Here is a 27773-nt window from a genome sequence, read left to right as displayed (position 1 = left end):
TTACTTCTTGTGCATGAGAGGGAAAAAAACAAAAAAAAAACAAAAAAAAAGCAGGCTCTGTTCTCAAAAGTTCTTTATAAATGCTTTGACTGCAAGAGAGTCACTGGACTGCTGTTCTTTTTTCTTATAGCTTTAATGCAGTATTGAATCAATAACTTCTGTTTTGTACTTGTTGCTGTACCCAGGCTCTGCTTACCTGTTAGCCAAACTCAAGCAGCCTACTTTTCTACTGCTGATGGCCAAGAAAAAATACCGCTGATGCAACCTTGTTTCTTAACCTATGATTTAGGGTTGCTGAATCTTTTATTGCTGTTTTTTGCTGTTAGCATGCAAGCTAGACCATAGGGTAATCTGTGGAGACACCACATCAATGATACTGGAAACCCCATGTAGTACAATGGAGGCTAAATTAAAAAAAATAACAAAATCCACACTTTCAGTTCCCTGCAGTGTTAATACCAAACTGGCTACCCTTTTTTTTTTTTTTTTTTGCCTTGTATTTTAAGTACCTTTGTTTCAGGTTATCTGATTCAAGATAAAGAATATAGGGAATTATATTTTGCTTTTTTTTTTTAGTTAAGAAAAAGTCATCAGTACTTTTGATTGTAGTCATTCCTCCCACTGCAAAAGCTTCTGTTAAAGAAATTAAATATTGATAACACCCCAAAAGTCAATACAGCTTTTTAAAAAAATTTATACCACCTCTTCTTATGTATGCATAAGCATATATTGTGTAGACTTCTCTGTTGTTGCATATGTCATATATGAATACACGTGCATAACCCCAGTGTATATATACTAATACAAGGATTACAGCTCTCATGAAACATCTTAATGACTTTTAAAGTCTGTGTATCATTCAAGGCAATTAAATCAATTAAATAATCATTATTTATATTTCAACTTATTTTTATGAAAACAAACAAAAAAAAAGAAATTCATTGCCTGCGTTTTGCTTTGTGTTTTCAGTCAAATGAGATTTTTTTTTTTCTTTCCCAGGTTGATGCTATTTTCCTATCTGTGTATTATTTAATATAAGTAGAGGTTAAAAGAACCCTTATTTTTTTAAAATATATTCTTAAGGATTAATAAAATTTAAAAATATGATAGTATGAACCTCTGTTTTCAAATGCTTTTCCATAGGAATTGAAATTCTTTGCCCTGTGACTAAAAAAAGATTTATTTTTTTTCTTGATTTCCTTTTGTTGCAAGAGGACTTGTCCTTTTTCTTATGTTACTGCATAATAATAAATGATCACTTGATCCAAGACATTTCAAAAGTTTTAGAGAAAGATGATATTAGGGATTTGAGAAATAATTGTATTTCAAAAATGTAAGAGTATAGAAAGAAATTTATTCACTTCTCTGACAGAAAATACAGTGAATCATTTTCCTAAGTTTCTGTAAATAAAATGGCTTGAGGCTGTTGTGTAAAGGGAAATATCTTAGTTAATTAGTTTCAGCTGCAGATAAATACTGAAAAGAAGGGGATGCGTATTCTAATAACTGCCATCCAAGATGGGATTTCCTGCGTGTGTTGTTCTTTAGGTAAATGCATGAAGGAAGTAGAAAATATTATAATTTAATAATTAATATAATAATTAATTTAATAATATTATAATTTTATGAAATTATACGTAACAGATAATGCAAAAATGATGTGTTCATATGCATTAAATCAATTTTCTTTTCACATTTCATTGCATCTACTTATTAATTGTGACAGATTGAAGATATATTAACTGCATTTCATTGTTTTTTTTTGCTTGTGATCTTCATCAAAAAGATTTGCAGATACCCATAATAGTAGTGACACATAGAATTACAATTCTAATTTTAAATAGTGCATTTCTCTTTTAGTGGGTGATTTCTTGTAATAGGAACATTTTAAAAACAATTTTTATTGCTGACTCATTATTACCACTCAGTAAGTTCTGAGACTTACTTTAAAAATAAATATTTAAAATAAAATAAAATAAAAAATTAAATTAAATAAAAAATAAAAATAAAATAAATATTTAAAGCTTATAGTCAACTCTGAGTCAATAACTGAGAGTTATGTCTCATACTGCTGTATTTGGGAATAAGGCTGGATATTGCTGACAGGATATCTGTGTAGATGATTTTGAACATTAGAACAATAAGGTTAGTTATTTGGGAACATGGCCAGCCCACTCAGTTCTCTTTTAACCAAACTAATCTCAGTAGATCTCAGTAGATCTCTGCTGTTGGAGGTGGTCACCATTTTAGCTTAGTTGGTGAGTGTACTGACTTCTGCTTTATAAGAATTATATGGGATTACTTTCAAAGCACTGCCACCTCAGGAACCTGTTTCTCTTCTGGTTTTCTGCTCCTCTAGTTGTTTGCTCAATTCAATATGTTTCTTTGTCAATAGAAAGCAAATCTCATCCTTAAGTTCATGAAAAACAGTGCATAGCATTTCAACTGAGTGGTCACCAGACTTGTTTGGAAATGTTATTGCTTCCCTTCAGCACACTGTGGACATTTCATTGTCCGAATTTTCCCCAGTGTACTACCTTTCCATGTCCTTTCATTCATGCATGAATGAACTTTATTAAATATGTTTTTTATTACCTTTTGATAACAAGACAAATCTAATCTTGTTAATAAGACTCTTAGCTTCCTGGTATCTCGTAGTCTAAAATTGCTGTGCTTTTTTCATAGCCATATGAGACTTGCAGTCATTATTATTTCTGAATTTAGTTTGCCATATTGCACTTCAAGCAAACAATGTGCCTTATAAGGTATTGTGTAAAATATTTACTGTGTTTCTGTTATTTTAATTTTTGTAATAGAATAATGTGTTGGTTGTCAGCCATACAGGAGTGGTTGGCATCTGAGATTTCTAAAACACTACGCACTATATCTAATAAGTACAGCATTATTCTCTCTCTGTTATGGAATAAAGAGCTAAGGAGGTAATGCACTATAACAAAAAAAAAAAAAAAAAAAAAAAAAAAGATGTGGAGAAAGTATATTCATAACATTTGCTCTAAAATTTAAAGTAATAAAATACATTTAAATACATTAAAATAAATTTAGCTGTCTCAATTGTGCTGTAGGTAATCTTTTTTCCATACTGAATCTCAGTGTGTGGAGACATCAGCTCTGAGGATAAAACCAGGAGCTGGGATAAAAGAGACGGCTAATCCAGAGACTGCAAACTGTGAATGATATAAGCAACTTTAATTGGTCCACATCTAGCTTCTCTGAAATTGACCTTGTATGTACTTAATAAGTTCATTTTGTCAGGTAGATTTATAGCTCTGAAATTAGAGCACAATGTGAAAGCCAGGATGTTCTTACTGAGCAAGGATGGGGTGAGTCCATGCTCTCTTTTTGACTGCACCAGTCCAAGTGATTCTAGTCACTGGAAATTACTCCATGTTATGCAATGCTTTGAAAATAGAAATTAAAGTGCCTTTATTATCACTGAGAAGCACCAGTGGTGACCGTGCTTGTGCTTTGTCAGCTTGTTACTATACTTCTCATCTGTTGCTCGTGTCTGAGGAAGGCTGTTGATGAAGGAGATGGACTTCTGGCAGTCAGAACCCTTTCACATTCACAATATTGAGCAACTTATTGAACGCTTCTCAAAAATGTACCCCAAATTCACACATTTATGCATGTGGGCCATACATGCAGTGCTATCTATTGGCAAATCAAGGGAGATTGTTTTGGTGTTCTAGCACACAGCTTCTGCTGGGATGGAGAAAAAATTGCGCAGTGTAAATCTACATGGAGACTGAATGTATTCAGCTGGGGTTGTCAAGGAGCATGGGATAGAGTTGGCTGCAGGCCTCAGCATGGTTAGAAAGTGAGGAGATGCAGTCAAGCAGTGGAGACAGGCAAAGACTGGATTCTGCAGAAGTGATTTTATAGAAGTTTTGATAACTGAATATAAGCAAAATTAGTAAAATGAATTCTGGTGTTATTTTGTCATCCCAGAAACATAGAGATATTTTAAATCAAAAGGGATCTTGCTGCAAAGAAACGTTTGATTATATTATGACCTCTTAAGCATTATGAGAAACTGACAAATAGCAGAAAAATTTGCCAGAGAACAAAGTAATTATGAGGACTAGACGTAATCTCTGCTCTCCTGCTCTCTCTTTCTCTCTCTCTTTTAAAATTTTTTTTATTATAAATAACCTTAATCCTCATCCAGGATTAAAATTCAGTGTATTTTTAGCAATGCTATGTCCTAGATAAAGATACTTCCTATCTGTGATTTTATATCTTTTATACCTTTTGGGTTCTGGAGCATTTTATTTCATTTATATTCATTTAAGATTTTACTTAACAGATGGATACTTCCATCTGTGTATCTTAAATACTGCAATTAGTGAGGGATAGTTTGTCATTGTTTGGGGAATGCTAAATTATGGCATGAATACCTTCCTGATATGCAACTTACATTCTTGTAATATAAATGTTCTGGCTGTTTTCTCAAAACTCGTATCCCATCCTGTACTGTCCACCCTTTCACTTAGTACAGTGTTCAATTTGTTTGACAGCAATTTGCATCTTAGTGTTTTAGTTCAGAGCTCTTCATAAGTCACTTAGTATTCTTTTTTTCTTTGGCTTTTTCTGTGTTATAAATGTAGATACTGTGATGTTTATGAGTTGATAGATCATCTTTCCTCTGTTCTTGGTTTTATTCTATTGTATATAACTTGCTCAGCATATACGTAGTTACTGTTTCTTAGCAGTTTATCTTCTTGAATAACAGAAAGATATGCACTGTAATCTTTTTTTCCTTCTTTGTCTGAGGGCACTCTGGGTGGCTAACCTTAGCTGCCAGTAATTGCCTTTTCTAGTTCAATTATTACACAATATTGCATTAAAAAGTGCAGTGAATTTATAATACCTGTGCTTCAAACAAGTAAAGAGAATGATACTCTTAACTTTCTTCTGCTTCCAGATCAGGTGGCATGGCGTAGCCTCAGCAGCTTTTCCAAGCAAACTGATTAAATTCCAAATAAGGTAGTATTTCTTCTGGAGGATAAGTAAATACATGCAGAAATAGAAACTGAAATAAAAAGTAATTTCTGTTTTGATTTGCTTTGAAAAACAGCCATTATAATCATAAAGAAAAACTCTTGGCTTGAGCTTGCAGTTTGACCTGCAGTTTGATCAGTGAGGACCTTAAATCTTTCAGCTATGTTACTTTCTGCTAGCAATAAAAGCTTACAAGGCTAGTAATGCTCTTACCACCTATGTTCTTAGGGATGAAAAGAAGTTCCTTTAGTGTTTGACAACAGAACAGTTTTTACTTCCCTAAAAGAGGCAGGGCAGGAGGGGAAAGAAAGAGGAAAAAAAAAAACAGTAACAACCAACCCTGAAGATTTTGCAAATAGAGGATAGTAATGCCATGTGGTTATTACTAAAGCTAGTGCATGTGCTTTGTTTCTGTTTAGAGCTTTAGTTTATCACACTCAATCTGCCACTGCTTTCAGCTGTGAGCTGTGTTCTAGGAAGCTCATTTGTTACATAGTTTGTGATAGTGCACGTGTGTGTATAGTTTTGTTAGTGTCTTAGTCTGATTTTGTCTGAATAAATAATAAAGTTTGCCAAAGAGCATTTGTCTTAAGAGAGAAAGAACCCAAAGTCCCAAAATATCTTTCTCTTTCTGACGTTTAGACCCAAAACAAATGTATCTGAAAAAAACTGGAGTGTTAAACTCTTGAAGATCAAACAAAATCCCAGTATAGGTCTGAGGAAAGGAAGGAGTTTCCCCTGAAATAAGTTTTATATGACCACGCATTATCTCTGTTCCAAATGAAATAACCCTTGGTATGTGACAAGGCAACCCCATTTTGTTGCTTTTCCAGTACTGTTGTTAATTCCACGTATTTGTCCTGTTTTCTCCCTATCGCCTCTGAATTTTTTTCTTCTTTTTGTTGTCGTCTCTGTAATTTTTCTCTTCACACAGAAGAGATTCGATTCTTTCCACTTATTTGCACCTGCCTTCTTGGGTTTTCATTTTATGCCAACTCATCCCACAAGTCTTCCTTTCTTACACTGTATTCTTTTGACTGGCAACAATACAGAGCTGAAATAGTGAAGTGAAAGCTTTAAAGGCTACAGGACCAGAACAGCATAGCTGCCAGTAAACCAGTTATATTAAAGCTGGAGTAAAACTGATTTTAATATAATCTTGTAAAAGTTACGGAGACAACCAGATTAGAACAGTGTTGGCTTTATTAATATATACTCTACTGACCTGATTAAGAAGATTAAGATTCAGTATAGAGTTAATTAAATAATAATAATAATAAAGAAATACAAGTGAATGATTAAAGACACATTTTAGAAACAGCAAATTTACTGGAATAAAATATTTTAGAACAAACTACATAAAAGCTATAACTGGATGAAGATGAAATTGATTTGTTTATTACTTCTGTTTTGGATTTAAACAGCTGAAGTTGATTTATTTGGCTGGGATGGCTCTGGTGGCTATCTTACATAATGTGAATAAATAAAAGTTCAAAGGTGGATTCCTGAGACCATGATTGGGTCGAGTCAGAACTGAAAGGAATGGTACTATTCACAGAGACATTATAAGATAGATTGGCCAAAGCGATCTTCTCAGTTCAATAAATGGTCAAGCCTTTTGGATCCAGCAAAAGGCTGGTGTATATATAAAAGTTATTTTCAGATTTGTAATGTGATCAGAAATATTCCTGCTTTCCAAAAACCTTGCACCTTGTGGTTGTGTTTAGTGTTCACCTACATCAAATACCGCTAACATCTGTAAGCAGGAAAGGTGATTTAACCTTAGGCAATTGTAGATGGGCACCACCAGCTCTGGAAGCTGTTGCTATGGGAAGGCTACCATCTGTAAAGCATGGACTAAAGAAATTCTCTTTTTGGCTGCTGAAATGATTCTCTTTCCCTTATATAAGTAAAGTGCAGATGCATCGGGAACTAACACTTAACGGGGACCTAACCAGGCATTAAATTTCTGCACAGAAACCTGGGACACACAAATTAATTACCCAGCTGAAAAGACTGTTTAATTCTGTTGACCATAAAATTATGTTTGAACTGTATATATATGAGCACAAAGCTTTCACTGATGTGTAAATGTGGACTAAGGACTCATAGTCCCTATATTTTGTATCATCATGCAGTATGCATCCCTCTATTTCTGATGCTAAAGGGGCAGGATGTAATTAACTGTTGCTTCTCCCCTCGTACCCTTAAATCATCACTACACTATATGTCTTTTATTTGTTTAGGAAATACAAAGCCTCATTAGATATCTGAATATACAGGTAAGTGCAGAAGATCAGAATGATATGGTCATCTAACAAAGTTCTGATCTCAGTTTTTGAACCTGTTTTTGTAACATTAGCTACATCAAATAATGAAATATCATTCCTGTAATGCTCTACACTGTTTTACATCATCTTACCTTACTGAAACTCTCCTTTTTCCCTGTGTAATCTTCCAGCAGTACTGCAAATTCAGGATGATAACCTTTTGAAATTGATACCAGTGATGGTCTGTGAATTGGCTGTAACAGTCCATTGTTTAGATTGGTTTAAAAATGTTTGATATTCTTATGCTGGCACGAAACTCCTATTGCCTTTTCCTGCCCCATTTTCCTTAACCATGTCTTCTTAATCTTCCATATTCAAACTCACAGTTGTTTATCCCTTTCTTGGTCACTCTGTAGTCTTTACTACCCTGAAAATCAAGTTTTCCTTGCCAAAAAAATACTGCTTTTCCCAATTAAAAAAAAAATAAAAAAATCTTAGATATCAACTCAAATTTGTTGTAGAACACTGATATTCTCTCTTCCCCTTCCTCAAATCTTCCATCCCAGATTTACTGAGATTCCTTTGTGCTCGAGCTTGGTAGCACAGATAGCACAGACTTTACCAACTTAGCCTCAGACTCTGCACCTGGAGCAAGAGGTGGGAGAATTAAAAGAAAGGACCATGGACATCCCAGAAGGTAGGATCAACAAAGATGAAATGTAAAAACCCCCAAACCAGAAACTTTGTCATTTTTATGGTAGGGCCATAAAATAACATGTTGAGCCAACTCATATGGTATGTTGTGGTTTCTCTGGGTAGTCTGATAGCTATTTCAGAAGTGGAAGCCAGGTTGCTGATCTTTGTAAGGCAGAATGTTGCACAAAAAAGTGTTTGTTTACGAGAAGCTTTAGTGATAATAACAAAGTGGGAAGGATATGCTTTCTGTACTACAAGCATTTGATGTGTTTACCTACGTGATATAAAGCTAAAGTATTTTTAATTCTATGAAAAAAGCTACAAAGTTAAATGCGAGTCTGGGATAGATTGTGAATCATGAATATGTTTATTGTGCAGGACATAAGCCTACTTTGTGCTGTTTAAAGCCCTTACTGGGCAGTACTAACTGTTGCAAAATACTTGCAAAATACTTGCCTATAGGTAGGTACCATATTATACTTAACATCCCCCGAGTTCTACGTAGATATATTGCCACCATCATGATTTTTTTAAATTTCAAAACTGAATATGAATAATGTGAAAATATAGTATGACTAATCTGAATTTTACTCTTCCACTAAAAATACACTTGCTTAAAAATGTTAAAGCATGAAGGATCAAGCTGATAGTTGTTTGCTATAACTGTGTTTATTTAAGCTTTCATTTCCAGGTTTGTCTCGGTTGTGTTTAGTTGTGTTTAGTATTGTATTTGTGTGTGATATCAAAAACATCTGTAACAGATCAGTCAGGAAGAATTTCACATCTTTCTCTTCTTTCTGTCTTAGAAGAAGGGTGGTAAGGCCACTGGCTGCTGGTGCAGGAGAAAGCTTACCATGTTGCCACCTTCTATGTCACTGAATTGCATGCACATTAGAGGCCTGGTTTCATATCCTGATTGTAAGACTCTGATGACTTTAGGCTTCTTGTGAACTAGAGATGTGGGAACTCTAAGCAAAAGTCGTCAGCTGGAGTTCCCTAGCATAGGATTTGGTGGGGAGCAGAGGGGAAATTCTGGGTAAGTGAAGCTGGTAGTCATCCGCCTTGATTGTTTGCCAGGCAGCACATAGATAGGCATGACAGAAAGCTCTGTCAAGTGGCACAGCAGAGATCATTACAGTGGGATTATCCTGCAGTATGTCAAAAATTTGCTGTTTCTCCTCTCAACCAGAATGCTTTTCGGTATCTGTTTGAACTGACAGATCTGTATGCACTGCACAAGCTGCCTTATGTTCCCTAGGCAGGTAGTTACTGTCATCTGTAAAAATCTTTATCCTCATGTAATTGTCACTCTGCTTGTCTATCTAGCTCATGAGATATTCCCAGTTGGAATACTCTTGGATTGCCAGCCGTCTCCTATTGTCTTTCATCCCTATTTTCACAGCCAGTAATGATCCTCTTGTTCCTCACAGCTCCTTGATTTCTACATTGTGTCTGTGCAGCTGTTAATCTCAGCTCCACTGTCTCTTTCTGTGGAACCAAGCAGTCTCTGTAAATTCTGCTTATCTGTGTCCATTGTTCTTTACCTTGAAATGTCCCTGCAGACTGAGTTGCTTGGAATAGATCTCCTAGTCATCCCACAGCAGCTCACAGTGCCTGTCAAGGCCAATATTTTCTTCTGAATAACTCAGTAGTGACATGCATTTCACAGAATGGGAACCTCTAATGCAGGTTTTAAAGAGAGACTCTTGAATCTAGAGGGAGCGCTTTCAGCTGTTAAGACATTCAACACAGAGTAAAGAAACATAACCTTTGAAATCTCTAGAGATCCATTTCTATGAGATAACTGTAAGACAAATTGGTTCTCACTAACTCATGCTGAAAGCTTTCAAGTACTCAGTCATTCCACGAGCATTTGGTGGTGGTAATCTTAAACTCTTGGATAGCTGAGGAAAGTAACTATGTTTATAGACTGTCATATGTCTGGTTTTTTAGACTGTCATATGGAACAAAATAAGTTAGCTTATTCACTTCAGTGGGCTTTGCATTGACCCTGGTGCAATTACAGTACTTTTCCAGCTCAGTACTTTTCAGATTTTATGCACTGTTTGCTTTAAGGCAGAAACCTACGTATGCTGTGAGGCTAAAGAGAGGCAGGCATTCGAGTAGTGTGAAGTACTGCAAGCATAGTAATGGTTAATGTAGTTGCAGAACCACAGCATGACAGTATTTAAATTTCTCAGTGCTTTACTTCATGCAGAATCACAAAATGGTTGGTCTTGGAAGGGCACTGTGGAGTTCTTCTAGTCCAAATTCTTTCTCAGAGAAAAGTAGATGAGGTTGTCAGAGCCAAGGGTTTTGAATGCCTTCAAACACAGAGTCAATAATATTATGTTTAAGTTTCTTTGAACTTGAGAATACAAGACGAAGATTGAGTTTATGCCCATCAAGTCACCTATGACCTCAATCAGTTAAGTCACTTTCAAGTTCCTTCCAAGAGCTTTATTGACTTCAGGAACACTACTCTGCAGTTTACCTGTGTTTCCATTTTGACTTTTTAAAAAATTTCTTTACTTCTACACATATCCAAATTATTTAGTCATAAAATATGTTCCATTCAATACAGAAATTCTCTCTTGCTTCTCTGTTTGTGGTACAGTTTGTATAAATAAATATTTTTATAGAAGTTTGTGTAGAAGAGAATCATAGAAGTATAAATACTAATATTGTGCAACTCTCTGCAGAAAATATATATGCACTCAGGCACTATTAATGATAATCTGGCTTTGTGCATTTGTATATTTTTACTAATCTTTGCAAAAATAGAAATGAATATATGATGTGAAAAGCTTCTGGTTAGTTCTCTGAGCCTTTTGATTGACAACTAAAATTTGATACTAGTCCTAGCTGTAAGCTGTTTCATGCCATTTACCTTATTTTGTTGGAATTCTGTCAGTTTTACATTTTTTTCTGTGTTCCATGTATATCTGCAACTATGGAAACCATGAAGTGAATAAGAGTACAGTTGATGCTTTTGTGGCTCATCAAGACAGCCAAATGTTCAAGTAACTAGGCAAAAGTTGTTTTTTTTTTTTTTCTTTTTCTTTTTAGGAAGGTTAGGAAAATGCAGAAAATAATTGATGAGATCATTATTTCTAGTGTATTCTAATGGTATATGATGAGGGAAGGTTGCTAGAAAACATGACTAGCAATTTACAGCTACTGCATTATCAGAAATAAATTGACATTAATTTAGACAAGAGCAGTAAATTTAATAAAGAAACTTATGTATTGATTAATTTATAAGGAAATCAAAGCTTAGAGCTTTCTGAAGCTATAATTATTGTTGGTACTTAGAATTCTTCAGTTACCGAGGAAGTAAAGGTTCCAAAGTGGAACTAGATAGTATGGACAAAATAAAGAAGGAGTGAGCACTTCAATATGCAAAAACTGATCAGTTTTTCTCCTCTACAGGAGCTGTGGAGAAATCAAACCATTGAGATGTTTCAGATTATTGATTTTCAGAAAAAAAAAGTGATATAAGCCTTATTGTGATCCATGGATGATTAATGATTATACTGTCTAACACTTAAGCTTTTAGAGGGTTATTCTTTGTTTCCAAAAATGAAATTCTTAAGACCAGATGAAGACAAATGATTAAAACTTCTTGAACCTCTTTGATTTTTAGCCAGTTAGGATGAGTCATACTTTCCTTCATTCCTTCATTCTCTTCTCCTATTATGTAGCCTATTATGTCAGATTCTAAGTTTTGTAAATTTTTGATCATTTTAGTTAGAACTAAAACCGATTCTATCAAACTCAAAACTATTGCTACAAGGAAGTTCGGATCCAAGGTTTCTTAGATTTGTCCAAGATCTACTCTTGCTGTACAATCACAATTTTAACAGACTTATTTGCAGGTAGAAAGGATTTCAAGCTGTTGTAAATGTGCTGGTGTGGATTTTTAAACAAAAGCTCTGTCTTCTCCAGTAGCAAACATGGTTTCTTCCTCACTTGAACTCCAAGGGCATTCTCAGGGAAGTACATTGTGATACTGACTGGGTCCTGGATATGTTCTATTTTAGAGATATTTCATATGGTAACTTTATAATTGACTGAATTTATCATTTCCAGCACTAAGTTTACTGCAGGATTATTCTAGAAATGTTTAATCTTTGTAGAAGTTGTCAGGAGCCTTCTGAAAGATTGGCAGCTGTATCTGAGAGCTTTTGGCAGCAACACATGTGTAGAAAGTTGATTGTCTTTTATTTTAATTTTATCTTAAGATGACTAGTAATGCTGTTGTTAGCAGATGTATCAACAAAACTGACATAAAAAGGACTTTTAACTGGACTTCTTGCTCCACTGTGCATTTTCTGTTTCTTTTTATGGACAGTTTGTAACTGTAGATTTAGAAACTTAGGATGGCAGAATTATGATTTTTGAGATTCATATGGGGTTCAGTTACCTAAAAGTACACATTTGATTCTACTTGATGGCCTATTGTACACGACACATGTATGTGGCTGGTAGATGTGCTATAACACTTGTGGCAGGCTTATGCCCTTTGAATTGGTCTGTGGCAACCAACTGAGATATGCTGACTTATCTCTGGTGGCGCAAACCTACATTAAGCATGATGTTTCATTTTATTTCATCATGTCTGCTTGAGAGTTAGTGTGTTCTCATTGGATCCTGTTGGCTGTGTTGACTAGATATCCATTGACAAAAATGAAAACTTAAATAACTGTCATGCTAATAGACATTTACATGTAAACACAGATGTCTTCCTGTCATTCTCAGTTGTACACATGAGGGTTGATCTATAAAGTTAACTTTTCAGTTAACTATGAAACGTGAGCAGAAAAAGTATGTGAAACACTGCCTCTGGTGCATGTGGGAAAATCTGGTGAGGTGGGCTTTTAAACACACCTCGTGGGTGCTGTAAGTCAAATATCTGAGTGGCACTGCAGATTTTAAGATGACAAGTAGTCCCATTAAGTGGGTCCTCTTTTCTTTCAGGCATATCTTGAAGTGCAATTGCTACGTGTGTTCTGTGATGGTGATAAAAGATTGTATTTACAAAGGTGCCTTTTATTTTTCTTGAAATTTATAAGAGTATAATCTCATGAAAACTCCTGTGCCTATGCAAAAATTTAGTTGCGTTTGTCCTCGGGGGTAAAATATTGTTGGAGAGTGCGAGGAGAAAAGGGGGAAGAAACCTGTATGCTGTTGGCATAAGCTGCCTCATTTTCTTGGAAAGTTGGGATAAAAATATCTAGCAGAAATCCTAGTTTATGAAGAAAGTCTGCACAGAGTGAAAGAACAGGGAGTGCTAATATGGTGATATATCACAGTCCTGAAATGGCTGAGCCCCATATGTCTGATGAGCATCAGTGTGAGCAAAGCAGTCCCCTCCCTGCTCAAAGAGGCAAGAAATAGAATTGATTGTCCTCTCGAACTCTTGTTCCAGAGGGGAGGCTGCAGCAAAAGCAAGACCTAGATTCCTAGGCTACTTCTGTACTAACGAATTAGACATACTCTGGGTCTGCTCCTGAGCTGGTAAACTGACAGAAAGCTACGTGACTTACTGTTGGTCTTCTGCCCACTAGTACTTTCTCATCAGTTAAGTTTCCTTGGAGGTTTTAGAGCTGGAGTGTTCCAGAGATCATCTCCAGGAGAGAATTAACATGCAGCCACCTTGCTTTGAAGATCCTAGTATAAGTGCAGATTGTTTCGTGTCATTTTGCTTCAGCGCTCAAAAATGTGTGTGTAAGTATAATGTGCTGGTATTTGAGATGTTTTAAGATGTAGTTTTCTAAGAGAACGGTAAGCCACTGCATTGGAGAAACATCTTTTCTCCATTTGCCTCAATTTTTGACAGCGTTATTTTAATTGCTCATCATATCCCTCCGAGAGAAAGATTGCTGAGACAAAAAATTAACCCAGCTGAAAAATACAGATTAATTTCTACTATGTTTTTAAGTTCAGCTGGTTATTTTGACCTGACAGTCAAAGGAGAAGATGCAATGGATTATGAGATATTGTGAAGATGGAAGCAAGGAAGGGAGAAGACAAACTGGGATAGAGAGAAAGAAGAGCAAGTGAGGGGAAGAATGGTGAGAAGACCTTCGCTTTGGGTGATAGGGAGGCATTAGATGTAACCAGCTGCCCATATAGTTTTGAAAAAATTATTTAAGGGAAGCTAGGTTTCACAAGCACATTCTCATTAGAAAGATAAGATTGTTTGCTTATTTAGAGTTTGGACTTTCGTAAGCACTGAAATAGACTTTCAGCTTCATTTCTTTATGTTTTCATGGAGCGTAGGAGTTACAACCCTTTAGCTACTGTTTTATTACATAATTCATTTTGATATAGTAGAAGATGAATGCAGTGCTTCTTACTGATTTGTTTGCTGCTTCTTTTCTGTAACCTGAGAAAAATGAAGTATTAGGTAGTTTAACTCAGTTGTATGAATGGAAAGTATCATGAGATAAAAATTGATAGCATTCCTTCCCTCTGACTTTAAAGCAGTGGTGTAGGATGGCAGCACAGTTCTGAAGTTAATGGAGTCTGTAGCAGAGAAAAGGGTCTGCCTAGTGAGATCTGCTTGAAATAACTAGTGTTTTCTAGAAATATATAGAAGAAGGTGACTAAAGAAACACAAACAAAAACAATAAACAGAAAAGGCATTGTGTAGACATCTTTCAGAAGGGAAATAATTCTGATAGCATGAAAGTTCAGTATAGCATTCCTTGTGGCCTGCTATATTAATGCACTTAATTATACCTAATTTCTTGTGTGTAGATGAAGCAGGATGTATGGGTGTTTGTGCAGTTGTGAGTTTGCCATTTCTGAACTCGTAAAGGGTGAAGGATTTTACTCACAATGAAGCCTCATAAGTGTCTGGGTTTGGGTAAAGGATTGTGGGGGGTTTGCAGCAACTGCAGTGTGAGTTTGGCCTGGCAAGAGGTGCACAGATTTGGAATAAGATTTGTTTCCCTTCTAACAGTGCATGTTTGGAGTGAAGTCTCCAAATTAGAATATGAAAAATAAAAAAGCCTTTTTCTTCACTCTAAAATACGGTTTTAAAATATTTAATCATAAAGAAGTGTTCTTATTTTCATAATTGAAAATGCTCTTTTTCTCTGTGTGCATGGTTGTATATATTGTTTACTATGGGCTCTTTCAAGTTGGAATTTCATGTTATGTTAGTACAGGAATACTGTTCCTACTCATTGTGGATCACCAGTACCTGTAAGAGTAAGTTCGAGGAATATTTTTTTCTGTGAATGAAATTCCCCATATCCCACTTGAAGGCAAGCATGGAGTCTTTCTAGCATGTTTTCACGCAGCCTGTGAAGTTTTTGACATGAATCTGTGTGGGAATTGACCCACCTCTGCTGAGTTCTGTATGTGCCACGTTGTTTCTGTTGTGTAGCAGTAAGGCCTAGATCCCTTTGCTGTGCAGTGCAAATGAACATTTTTCCTGAGCTGTGCATATGAACTGTTTGGATGAGGAGCATCCCTTTCTTGGTTCACTTAAATAGCTTCATGTGCGGCTATGTGTTGATTTATGGGAGGATGCTATAAACCAGCCACAAACACAATAAAAAAAAAAATCAAACAACAAAAAACTATACATGTCTTGATTGACTTATTATAGTGCTGCATCAGAGCTCACCATCCAGAAAAAAGTAAGCAAACTACTTCTGACGTGACAGGCCAGAGGAAAATAGATAATCTAACATCCTTCATTTTACTGATGCATTGCATGGAGGCCCAGAAGCTACATTAGAGAACTGTAATCCTTCATCAGAGCATTTGTTTGGTTGCCTAACATCTGTGGATTGTTAAGATAAGTTATTACACAGACCTGCTTTCGTTTAGATTAGTTTGGATCACATCCCAGTATATTCAATCAGGATATAATTCCTGCATGCTGCTAAATTGCTTGCTCCACATACTTCTCTAAAAATGTTTTTCAATATACAGTTTTTATTTCTAAAAATGGTTTTCAGTATACAGTTTTATCACTGAAACTGTTATACCACCTCAAGTTTTTGTGTGTTTTTTTTTTTTTCTCCCCATTTTAAAGAAAAGCTCTTTTATTTTTTCTTTTGGTCTGAATATATCTCAAGGCAAACGTAACATTTGTTAAGTCCTGAAGAGAATCCTAAAGAGGGATGGTAGTGTAGCTTCTTGTGAGTATAATGCCGATATTCTGTGTGTGCAGTCTGTGGTGATGGGTTTGTATTTTGTGTCTAAATTGTGGTATTTAAAGACAGCCATGAGAAAATGCTTTTTTTGTACTTACATGTCTACTATTTCTTTTTGTATTCTGTATTTATTTGTATCTATTTGTGCATTGGCTGTTCCTATTTGTTTGGATTTTATAGTAGTTTTGTAAAACTAATTAAAATATCAAAGTGATTATGTAAATTAATGATAATTTTTGACATTTATTACATGATTTTATACATATTTTAAATGATAAAATACATTAAATTGTAAATGAAGTCTGTTACTTCTTTAAAGTACTAGTGCATACTTACATCCACATGAAAGAAAATCAGAATATTTCAATTTGATATTAGTATTCCTTACCATTCCTTTAAACAAGCTTCGCTTTGTTAAATTTTTATTAAGACTTTTTCAACTTTCCCTCTGAGTCAGTGATATGTAGGCCATGCCATATTTTTTATTAATGACTTGAGTTTATAGCACCAACATAAATTTTACACATAAACGTGTGTGCATGCACACACTTGCTGTCTAATGAGATAACAGTTTTTTCAGAGCCTATAAAGGCATTTCTGCGTGTGAATTCTTCTTCCTTTTAGCCTTGCTGGTATTTTGAATACCTATAATAATACAGACTGAAATCTATTCTACTAATACAGTTTGATAACCAGAATTGCTGTTTTGAGATGCGTTCTAGATTAAGGAAATACAACATTTTTGGAATCAGGGCGTTTTCTCTTCAAGGGCCAGTATTTATTTTGATGAATTTGCTACTCCTCTTGTCCTACTGAGAGTTATCTACCCATTTTTGACATAAGACATATTTTTTTTCTGGAATAATTGTATCCTTTCTTTCTTTCTTTCTTTCTTTCTTTCTTTCTTTCTTTCTTTCTTTCTTTCTTTCTCTTCTTTCTCTCTTTCTCTCTTTCTCTCTTTCTCTCTTTCTCTCTCTCTTTCTTTCTCTCTCTTTCTTTCTCTCTCTTTCTTTCTCTCTTTCTTTCTCTCTTTCTTTCTTTCTTTCTTTCTTTCTTTCTTTCTTTCTTTCTTTCTTTCTTTCTTTCTTTTTTAATTAATTGACATTTTTAAATTGGTATTTTACTATCCTTCTTACATACAAGAAATGTAATGGTCCATAAGAAGGGAAAAGTTTGAGTCTTCTCAGTGTGGTTTGATCAAACAGCAGAGAAATGGTGTTGGAAGTTGTAATGTATTCTTCAGAACTGAACAGATAGTCTGTTCTAGGGTGTTTTATAAATAAATCTCCATTATCTTATATGTGTTAAATGTCTAAAAATTTAATTTTACCATAGAAGGCATGTGCTTCCTTCCAATCTGGAGAATAAGAGCTTGCTGCCAGAGCTTTGTCCTGTTGCAGTTTCCTGCCTGTATAATAATATAAATATATGTATAATATATTTATATTTATAATATATTTATACATAAATATATGTATAAATAATCCCTGTAACCATTATTTTTCTGTTCTTTTTCATTCTAAGTGTTGTATCATTTTACAACAGTTCTATCATTCCTGCGTTTACACAAAATAATTTAAACTTGTTTTTCATTGCAACTTCTGTTATCCTTCTTACCCTCTTACTTTAGCTTTACTTTTCTTTTTCCATTTTCATCTTTAGTTTTCAACCTTACTTTCCTTTCATCTCTATCTTTATTTCTGAAAAAAATCCTACCTCATATATTCTTTATGCATTTTGTGTTTGTTCTTCTACCTCAAAAGCTCCTTCTGTCTTTGTCTCATTTATTAAAAAAAAAAATCCCAGACTTCATTCTGCTCAAGAATCTTTTATTTTTTGCCAGTGATTCATTCTTGCATTTAAGACTGTGTTCTGTAGTGTGTAGACCTGAAATGTCCAGTCTTGCTTTATTGTTTGTGCTCTGATTACCTCTGTGTCTGAAACTTAAGCAAAAATCCTGTGCAGCACCATTGATGAACTCAGCTTAATTGTGATTGTCAGGTATTTGTTTATTTGTTTATTTATGATTTATCACTGTAAATCAGAGAGATGGTTTTTGATCATTTTCAAGTAGTACACAATATGATACTGTTGGTGCCATTGAGTCCTCTATTAGTAGGTTTTATATAGGTGCTTCCTTACATCTCTGGTAAGTAGTTGTGGACGTAGCTAAATGTACATGCAATAAATGTTGAATTTATTTACGGAACAGTATTATGTAGTACAGAGAAGAAGTAAAGAGAAATGCCGTGTCAGTTTTCTGTGGCAGTGGCTGGACCAGCAGTTGGGCAGAGCTCTCCACCCGGTTCCAGGCTTTGCCCGGCCTGGTGGACCTCACCACAGCCAGCATACAGCCACTTCCAATCGAGGGAGCTAGGGCTGGGCTGAGGAGGGTTGCTATACTGGCATATATTGACAGCATATTTTGGAGAAGCTTGCAGAGCATGTGCCTGTAGGATGCCTGGCTCTGGCCAGTGTAGGTAGTGCTTGGAGAAGCATGTTTGAGCACCGGCATGAGCACACACCTCATCAGTTTAGAGTAAATGGGAGGCCATAGCTGACCATGACAGAGTGAGCATGTGTTCCTGGGTCTGAGGGATAGCTGCACTGACTCTTCTTGTTGTCTTTAACTAGGTTATGTGGGTATGCAATTTATGCCGAAAGCAGCAAGAAATCTTAACAAAATCCGGAGCGTGGTTTTTTGGAAGTGGACCACAGCCATCGCCCAGCCAGGATGGAACACTGAGTGATACGGCAACTGGTGCAAGCTCTGATGCACCCAGAGAAAAGAAAGCCAGGCTTCAAGAGAGGTCAAGATCACAGACTCCTTTAAGCACAGCAGCTGCCTCATCACAGGAGATCTCTCCTTCCACTGTTCAGTCCGATCGGAGGAAAGGAGCTGAGGTATCGCAGCCAGCTATGGGCCTGGAGCAAAAGCAAGTTTCATCAAGGTCTAGAAGTGAACCTCCAAGAGAGAGGTAAGGCTTTCTGCCTTCGCAGAACCTCGCAGTTATAGATACTAGAGCCACAACGCTATGCAGGACTTTTGTCTGGTCTGCGTATGAGTCTAGAGCCATGCAAGGATGAATTGATTCACTTACCAGGAAAGGATTAAGTGTACATAAGCAAATACATCATCTGAAGTGGTTTTGGTTTTTTTTTTTTTTTTTGTTTTTGTTTTTGTTTTTTTTTGTTTGTTTGCTTGTTATTTAGCAACTGAAATGCAGGGGAAGAGAAAATAAATGTTTTTTTTTTAATGTTTGTTTTTTTAAGCATATTTTGATGTCCACTTTTAATATTGAATATTGAACATTAATGAAGAACAGTAATTGCACCATCTTGAAGTCAGAGTAAGTTGCTTGAAAAACTGAAACCAGCCAGAAAAAATATTATATATTATCAAGGGAGGGCTATAGGAAAAAGGGGCACAGACTCTTTAGCAGGGTTCTGTTGTAATCGGACAAGGGGAAATGGTTTCAAACTAAAAGAGGGGAGATTTAGATTGGATATAAGGAAAATGTTTTTTTATACAATAAGAGTGGCGAGACACTGGAACAGGTAGTCCAGAGAGGTAGTGGATGCCCCATCCCTGGAGTCATTTAAGGCCAGGCTGGACAGGGCTCAGGGCTACCTGATGTAGCTGTAGGTGTCCCTGTTCACTGCAGAGGAGTAGGACCAGATGGCCTTTTTAAAGGGACCTTTAAGGGTCCCTTGCAACCCAAATGATTCTATGATTCTATATTTTAAGTGGCTAAATGAGTAAATTCCTGATCTGCACTGGTTGTAATGAACTGGGCAAAGAATGTCACATGAAGGGAAGATAATGTGATGAATCACTTGCTGCTCTTTTGGCTGCTGATTGCCAGATGATGGAGCAAATGAGGAGGGCCCCTGTGACAACAAAATAAGATTATGCTGTGGTAGATTCTCCCTTGAATCAAAAAATTCATCATTCTTTCCATAGCTTTTTGAAAATGAATGAGGAAGGATGGCTAGTAACCTACTGTGTGGGTGAGGTCAGTGCTAGTTTAACAGGACCAAAACTGCAGTTAGGGTTATGCATAGGTATAATAGAAACCAACACCTGATGCCTTCCCCTGATTCTGTTGACTCTTTTTTCTCCAAAGTTGAGAAGGGCCACAGAGCAGTCATCATGCAGTTGAAGGACACTTTTAATGCATCAAAAGGATTTCTGTTTCTGCTTTGCTATCCAAAAATGAGATGGTTGTATCAATAATGCAATAGCAACGTCCTCTGCTTTTGACTGAGACTTTCAAAGGAAGTCCAATGCTTTTGAATGGAGAACATTGGTGATGAGCTAGCATATTGCCAACTCATGAAGAAGGCAATGGAAGAAAAAAGGAGACAGGCTTAACTTGGATCATATCCAACTTTGACTGTCCCATAGAGTACATCTGCGGAAAATCTATTATATGTAATCTGAAAATGTATCAGTGTGGAAGGAAAGAGGAAAGGAAGGTTCAGTGCCACAAAATCAGTCCTACTGGCTTTGTCTTGGTGCTGTATATTGAAATATCACTGTATGTATATTGCAGCATTTTATGCAAGTACTCTTCTTGTGCATTAAATTTTTCAAATTACTGTATTCCTTTTTCACTGTAGGAAGAAGACGTTGGTTTCAGACCAGAATGGCAAAGTTGTAAAGGGTGAGCGTAAGCGTGTGCCAAAAACCTCACTTCAAAAAGAAGGACCAACAGATGATAGGGAACGTAAAGAAAGGCATGAAAATAGAAGACTAGAAAAAGGGAAGTCACAAGACTATCCTGACTTGCCAGAAAAACTTGAGGAAGGCAAAGTGCCTGATGATGAAAAACAAAGGAAGGAAGATGAATATCATACTCGGTACAGGAGTGACCCCAATCTGGCAAGATACCCTGTTAAACCACATCCTGAGGAACAGCAAATGCGCATGCATGCCAAGGTTTCTAAAGCACGGCATGAGAGAAGACACAGTGATGTAGCTTTGCCACACACAGAAATGGAGGAAGCGGAGGTACCTGAGAATAACTTAGGAAAACGCTCACAATTACAGGGAACTCAGGACAGAAAATCTCTTGTGGAAACTCAGAGGTCGTACTCTATAGACAGAACAGGTGATGTAAGAATTTCTGTTTCTAAACAATTAACTAATCATAGTCCACCAACTCCCAGGCATAGTCCAGTTCCCATAGAACACGTAGAATACAAGAACCACGATACCTTTAAAAAACAGAGCCGCCTTGATCCTAGCTCTGCTATTCTCATGCGAAAAGCAAAGCGGGAGAAAATGGAGACCATGCTAAGGAATGATTCCCTTAGCTCTGACCAGTCGGAATCAGTGCGGCCATCCCCTCCAAAGCCTCATAGAGCAAAAAGAGGCGGAAAGAAAAGGCAGATGTCAGTTAGTAGCTCAGAGGAAGAAGGGGCATCAACACCAGAATATACTAGCTGTGAAGATGTGGAGATAGAAAGTGAAAGTGTCAGTGAAAAAGGTAAGGACCTTTAATCTATATTATGCACATGGCCATGGTTTTGGGGAAAAAAAAAAAAAAAAGAACAAACCAAAAACCGACAGCTGTGTTTTACTCTCTTTTGCCTCATTTTTGAACATACACCTTTGTTTCTCCCCTTCCTCTTTTTGTTTTTTTTTTTTTCAGCTGAGAAGTTTCTTGTACCTGTTTACATTTGGTTTGCAATGTTTCCTTTTGCATTTTTAGATGAGGTTGTTGCAAAGTAGCATGAACTGATGACTGCTAATTTTCTTCCCTCTTTAACAAGAATGGTTACGGTTTAAGAGTTCTAGTTTATTCTGTTGATGACATTTGTACAGTTGGTAGTTGCTTTATCCTTTTGCCTGTATGCAGAATAATTTTCTTTGAATCAGTTGAAGTTGAAAATGAGTTCTATAACAATCTGAGAACATTGTAAAGTGTCATAACCTTACTCACACCACAGTTTTAAGGTATGAGACGTTTTAAGACATTTTTTAAAATATCAAAGATCTTTTAGTTTACTGTTAACAGTGATAGACTATGCAGCACAGAGAGTTTTATACAGGAAAGAGAATTACCTAACCTATTGTCTAGATGATTTTGATCTGGAGTTTACAGGTACGCCTATGTTCTGTTACTTCAGTTTGACTTTATGTGTTGCTGGTAACACTCAGCAGTAAGGAATTGGTGTAGTCCACTGCATACTTTTAAGCAAAGCCTTTCTTCTTGCTAAAGAGGTTAATCAAATTAATGAATGGTGAGTAGATAAAATAAGGATCACCAGGAAAGGCTGTGATAGATTACTGTCTGGCTTATAACAGTAGCTTGTCATTAAGTGATGTTATATGGAGCTGAATATTTTCTGTATTTTTCTGGACATAATAGCTGGTAGCTCTTTAACTATCTGTGTTTGTAACTTGAAAGGTTTCTGCAGGTGTTCATACTCAAAATGCCAATGGCATATCTGCATTCCCTTTTACATCCTGGCATGTCTTTGATTCAGATATGCTAATCTGTCTGTCTGTCTTTATCTGATGTTGTAGTCTCCTGACATCCCCATATGCATATTAGGAGACATCTGTTTTCCACCCCATCTGAATAACTGTTTATTTAACTATAAGTACAAACCTTTCCATTCAAAATAGGGAGGCTTGCTTTTCTGCTCATTTTTAAGGAGAAGAGGCAGTGAACTTCCCCGTGAAGTCTTGGTCTGCTTACATATTAAAAAAAACTGAAAGAAAAAAGAATAAAATCTAAATAAAGCAAAACAAAAGAAAAAAACAACTCTTTTTGCATGTGAAAGATGTTTGGAAATGTGGAGTTTGAATCCTTTGAGTTACTCAAAGCCTAAATGTAGAAGGCCTTGAGCAACCTATTCTAGTTTGCTCTAGTTGACTCCACTTTAAGCAAAGGGATTTGAACTAAGGACCCTCAGAGATCCCTTCGTGTGGGTGTGGGTGTATGTCTATGCAATACATTAATACCAAAAGGATATCTTTACATTTCTTAGGCATGATGTAAAGCTGTTATGTTTTTTGTTTGCTTGTTTACTTTTTTGTACAGTGTCCAATTATTTTTAGAATTAAATTTTCATCAGTTCTTGAAATAACCTGCAGTATTTTGTAAGGACAGATGGAAAGGCAGAACATTCTTATTAACTAAGAAAACCTTTTAGAAATCTTTCCATATATTAAAGTAAAAAAAATAAAAAGAAAAAAATCCTCAGTTATTAAAAGAAAAGAGGATTCAAAATTATGAAAAAATACTGCTATTATAACTGTGATCAGAAATCCATCCCCTGTGATTTAACAGCATAATCAAAGCACAATTTCATCCACCATTCCATTAGTGCTTTGCTGGTAATGTGTGAGAGTTACTGCATAGGTCCTTAGTTGTAGCTCTTTAGTTTATAAGCCCTGGAGGGTCTGGACTCCATCCTCTCCTCTAAGTCATCAACTCTGTCAGAAATCTGATGCCAAAATAATATAAATGGAGTTAGAATGATAGAATTATTCCACATAAATTTTGAACTTTGTTAAACCTTACTAATAAATCCACTACACAAACTGCTTATAGCCCTTTAGACTCTTAGGTATTAGAGAACACTTTTTTTTTTTTTTTTTTTTTTTTTTTAGCAAAATTAGCAAAATCTTACAGGTAGCTCAATAAACTTGAAAGGTGGGCCCTTCTGAACCTAATGATGTTCAACGAAGTGCAAGTTTTTGCCCTTGGGTCAAAGCAATCCCAGATGTGTGTACAAACTGGAGAAGAGCTTCATGAGGCTAACCCCGCTGAGAAGGACATAGGGGTCCTGGTTAATGAAAAACTTAACATGAGCCAGCAGGTGCGCTTGCAGTCTTAAAGGCTGATAGTATCCTGGGCTTCATCAGAAGAGGAGTGGCCAGCAGGGCGAAGGAGGTGATTATCTGCGTCTACTCTGCCCTCATGAGGCCCCATCTGGAGTACTGTGTCCAGGTCTGGGGCCCCCAGCACGGGAAAGATGTGGGGCAGTTGGAGAGGGTGAAGAGAAGGGCCATGAAGATAATCCAAGGCTGTAGCAGCTCTCCTATGAAGACAGGCTGAAGGAGCTGGCCTGGGTTAGAGAAAGCTGTGGGAAGACCTCATTGCGGCCTTCCAATATTTAAAAGGAGTTTATAAGCCAGAGAGAAATCTACTTTTTACTTGGGTAGATAATGATAGGACAGGGGGGAATGGTTTTTAAACTAAAGGAGGGCAAGTTTAGATTAAATGTTCGGGAAGTTTTTAACAGAGAGTGGTGAGGTGCAGGAACAGGTTGCCAGGAGAGATTTTGAATGCTCTATCCCTGGAGGTGTTTAAGGCCAGGCTGGATGGGGCCCTGGGCAATGTGATCTAGTACCTAACTATTAGCTGGCGACCCTGCATGTGGCAGGGGATTGGAACCTGATGATTCTTGAGGTCCCCTCTAACTCAAGCCATTCTGTGATTCTATGATTCTATGATTCTATGACTTTTTTCCTCCTTTTTCAGTACAAACCATTTGGTCAAATATGTAATATAATTCACAGTTGTTTTTGTTGAAGCTGAACAGATAACTTACAAACAGTATTAGATTAAATGATTTAGGAACTCAGTTGTGAGATTTCTTTCCTGATGCATGTTAACTAGAGGTTTTAGTTTTCATTTTCGAGATGAGTTGAATATGATGTGGGAGACTTCACAATTTTTATCCAAGTACTTTAATTCTCCACAAAATATTCTATGCATTAGCCTGTCTTCTGAGCTAAAAAAAACCTCTGGAAGTGTAATTTAACAAGTTCATCACTCATAATTATTTAATATAGATTACTTCAAAATTACCTTTACTTTCCAGAAAATAAATGCCTTTGACAATCCAATGAAATTTTGTATCTTTGGTGGAGGACACAAAAAGTTACGTAGCATTTTTTCTATTTTTCATTGGCTGATGCTCTGGAAGGCTGCGCTACCATTCAGCAAGACCAGGACAGATTGGAGAGTTATTCAGAGAGGGACCTGATGAGGTTTAACAAGAGCAAGTAGAGTCTTGCCCCTGGGGAGGAATAACCACATAGGTCAGTACAGGTTAGGGGATGATCTGCTGGAGAGGAACTCTGTGGTAAAAGACTAGGGGTCCTGGTGGAGAACAGGTTGGCCATGAGCCAGCAGTGTTTCCTTATGGCCAAGGAAGTCAGTGGTATCTTGGGTGCATTACAAAAAGTTTGTGGCCAGCAGGTAAAGGGAAGTGATCTTCCTCTACTGTGCCCTGGTGAGGCCACATTTGGAATACTGTGTCTGGATCCGAGCTCCCCGGTTCAAAAAAGACAGGAATCTTCTAGAAGTAGTCTAGTGGAGGGCCATCAAGATGATAAAAGGCTGGAGCCGAGAGAAAAGAATACTGAGAGGGGGATCTGATCAATGTTCAAAAATATCTCAAGGGAGGTGGGAGGCAAATGAATGAGGTCAGGCTCTTCTTAGTGGTGCACAGCAATAGGAGAAGGAGTAATGACCTATAACTTGAATATAGGATGTTTCATACAAGCAGGAGGAAAAAGTTTATGGCTAGGGGTTGCTCAGAGAGGCTATAGAGTCACCTTCTATGGAAATATTCAAGACCCATCTGGATGCCTATTTGTGTGACCCACTGTAGGGTACCTGCTTTGGCAGGGAGATCGGACTCAATATCTCTTGAGATCCCTTCCAACCTCTGAGATTCTGTGATTCTGTGAATTGTTTAGCAGTGTCCAAAAATGTTACCTCAGATTTCCTTTTAAAAAACACTTCACCCTTTAGAAGACATTCTTAGTGTTTGCTGATAATTTTTATTTTATTATTAATATAGGTTGTAGGAATTCTTATTCTTAAATCCATAATAGTTGAGCATTGTGTACTGGGTTTCCTATGACAACACCAACCTGGGAAGGCAAAAGGAGTTCTCTTAGTAAGCATAAACTGCATTTATACTCTCTGTGTAGACTTATTGGGATCGTATAAACCAGACAATTGCAAATGCAATCCAGACCTAATTTTAAAACAGAATATCTTTTGCCTAATGTCATCCATGCAGAGTTCTAATAGATTTGCATGCTGACAAGTTTTTGCTTAACTTTTTATCTCACTGTATCTACAAGAGATGTTTTCAACTTCTGTCATGCAGTCTTTGAGAGCTGAAGATGAAATAGTGCTGGACTTTGGGACAGTGTGAGGAGATGCTGAAAACTGCTCGTGTGCTTTAATGTTAATAGGTGTAATGCTTTCGCATTTTGCATAGCCATTTTCTCCTGTTTGTTTAAATGTGCATTTTGTTCGCATGGTTGAGGCTTGAAAATATGCTTCATAGTTAGGTGCTGATGGCAAACTGGAAGGAACCTAAGTAAAGCTCACTTTGTGTACTTACAACCTTGTGAAGTCTCTGGTGGGGCTTTGTGCTTGGGATGCTCCTAGAGGAATGAGAGCAGAAATCCAATCCTTGCCTCACCATTTTCTTCTTCTATAACGCTGGCACCCAAACTAGGGCATTTGACAGAGTGTATAAATGGGCTGAGGGAAAGCATCACTGAAAGGCTGCAGAGAAGAGGAGGTTGGTTTTAAATGTTCTTAGCTGAGTATTTTCACGTAGGTATTTTAAATCTGTAATGTAGGCAAGTCAAGTCCTACTGTAACATCTGCTGGTGTATTTTTACATCTGTTCACTGGGAGAGTTGGGCATGAAGTTTTAAAATGAGTGGAATTTGTTTAAATCTGTGACTGAGCTTTAACTTCAAGTAAAATATTCTTGCTATGGAGATTACTAGTTCTTAAAAGTTAGTCCAATTTATGCTATAGAAATCAAATCTGCATCTAATTTGTATTTTAATGAAACTACAATCTAGCTCTAGTTTTAGAATTTTGGTCAGTGTTAAACTTATTCAGTGCAATTAGTACTCTGTACTTTCGAGTAGCTGAAATTACGTATAACTCCATAGCCATTATAAATAAGTGCTTGTTAAATTAGTGTTGGAGAAATCTGTTCTGTGTACTTGCAATTAAGTAAAGTGCATGCATGTGTATGCAAATGAAATTAGCTGAACATAACTGGAAAAAAAGGTCCTAGCGCTTCACTGAGATACATAGCCATATAACTGGCGGTGTTGCAGCAGATATGTGACTGAATTCTCCTGGTAAAGCATTTTTGCTACTTTTCTGTAAGAAGGTTGTGAACTGCTGTAAGCTTACATCAAAACTCCTGAGATAACAGACAATTTGATGTTTTCTATGGGCTCAGGCTGTATGTAAAACACAGGGTAGGAATGACTTGCACTTAAAGAAAAAACAAAGCCCATAAAAATAACTCACAAACTCAAATTCAAATAGATAGATTCTTCGTGGTGTTCACTGTTTCTGCTAATTTTTATGTAAACTCAGTGAGCCTTGTCACCATGCCCAGGTAGGTTTAGTTACCTCTTTTGGGGCAGGCATATGGAGTTGCCAAGTAGTGCTGAAGCAGAGCTTGTGGAAGGACAGAACTGCCCCCAGGCAACTGGAATGGAAAGGGGCTCTTAGGAGTAGGTTCAGCTGCTGTGGGCTTTTTTCTCACTGACAAGATACTCTCAGATCAGCTGTACACAAAGTTGATTAAT

General features: G+C 36.6%; 1 protein-coding gene across 6 annotated transcripts in view; it reads left to right on the top strand.

The window, feature by feature from the left end:
- RIMS1 (regulating synaptic membrane exocytosis 1) overlaps positions 1–27773 on the top strand; it is a 291558-nt gene that overhangs the window by 112326 nt on the left and 151459 nt on the right. For all 6 annotated transcript variants that reach the window (XM_085217806.1, XM_085217810.1, XM_085217808.1 and 3 more), the window contains exons 3-4: positions 18800–19143; positions 20789–21657. In XM_085217806.1, the coding sequence (XP_085073932.1) occupies positions 18800–19143; positions 20789–21657 (1213 nt within the window). The remainder of the gene's footprint in view (positions 1–18799; positions 19144–20788; positions 21658–27773) is intronic.

Source organism: Meleagris gallopavo, chromosome 2 (genome assembly GCF_905368555.1).
Source record: "Meleagris gallopavo chromosome 2, MGAL_WU_HG_1.1, whole genome shotgun sequence".
Taxonomy (NCBI): domain Eukaryota; kingdom Metazoa; phylum Chordata; class Aves; order Galliformes; family Phasianidae; genus Meleagris; species Meleagris gallopavo.
This window is presented reverse-complemented; position numbering and strand designations above follow the sequence as displayed.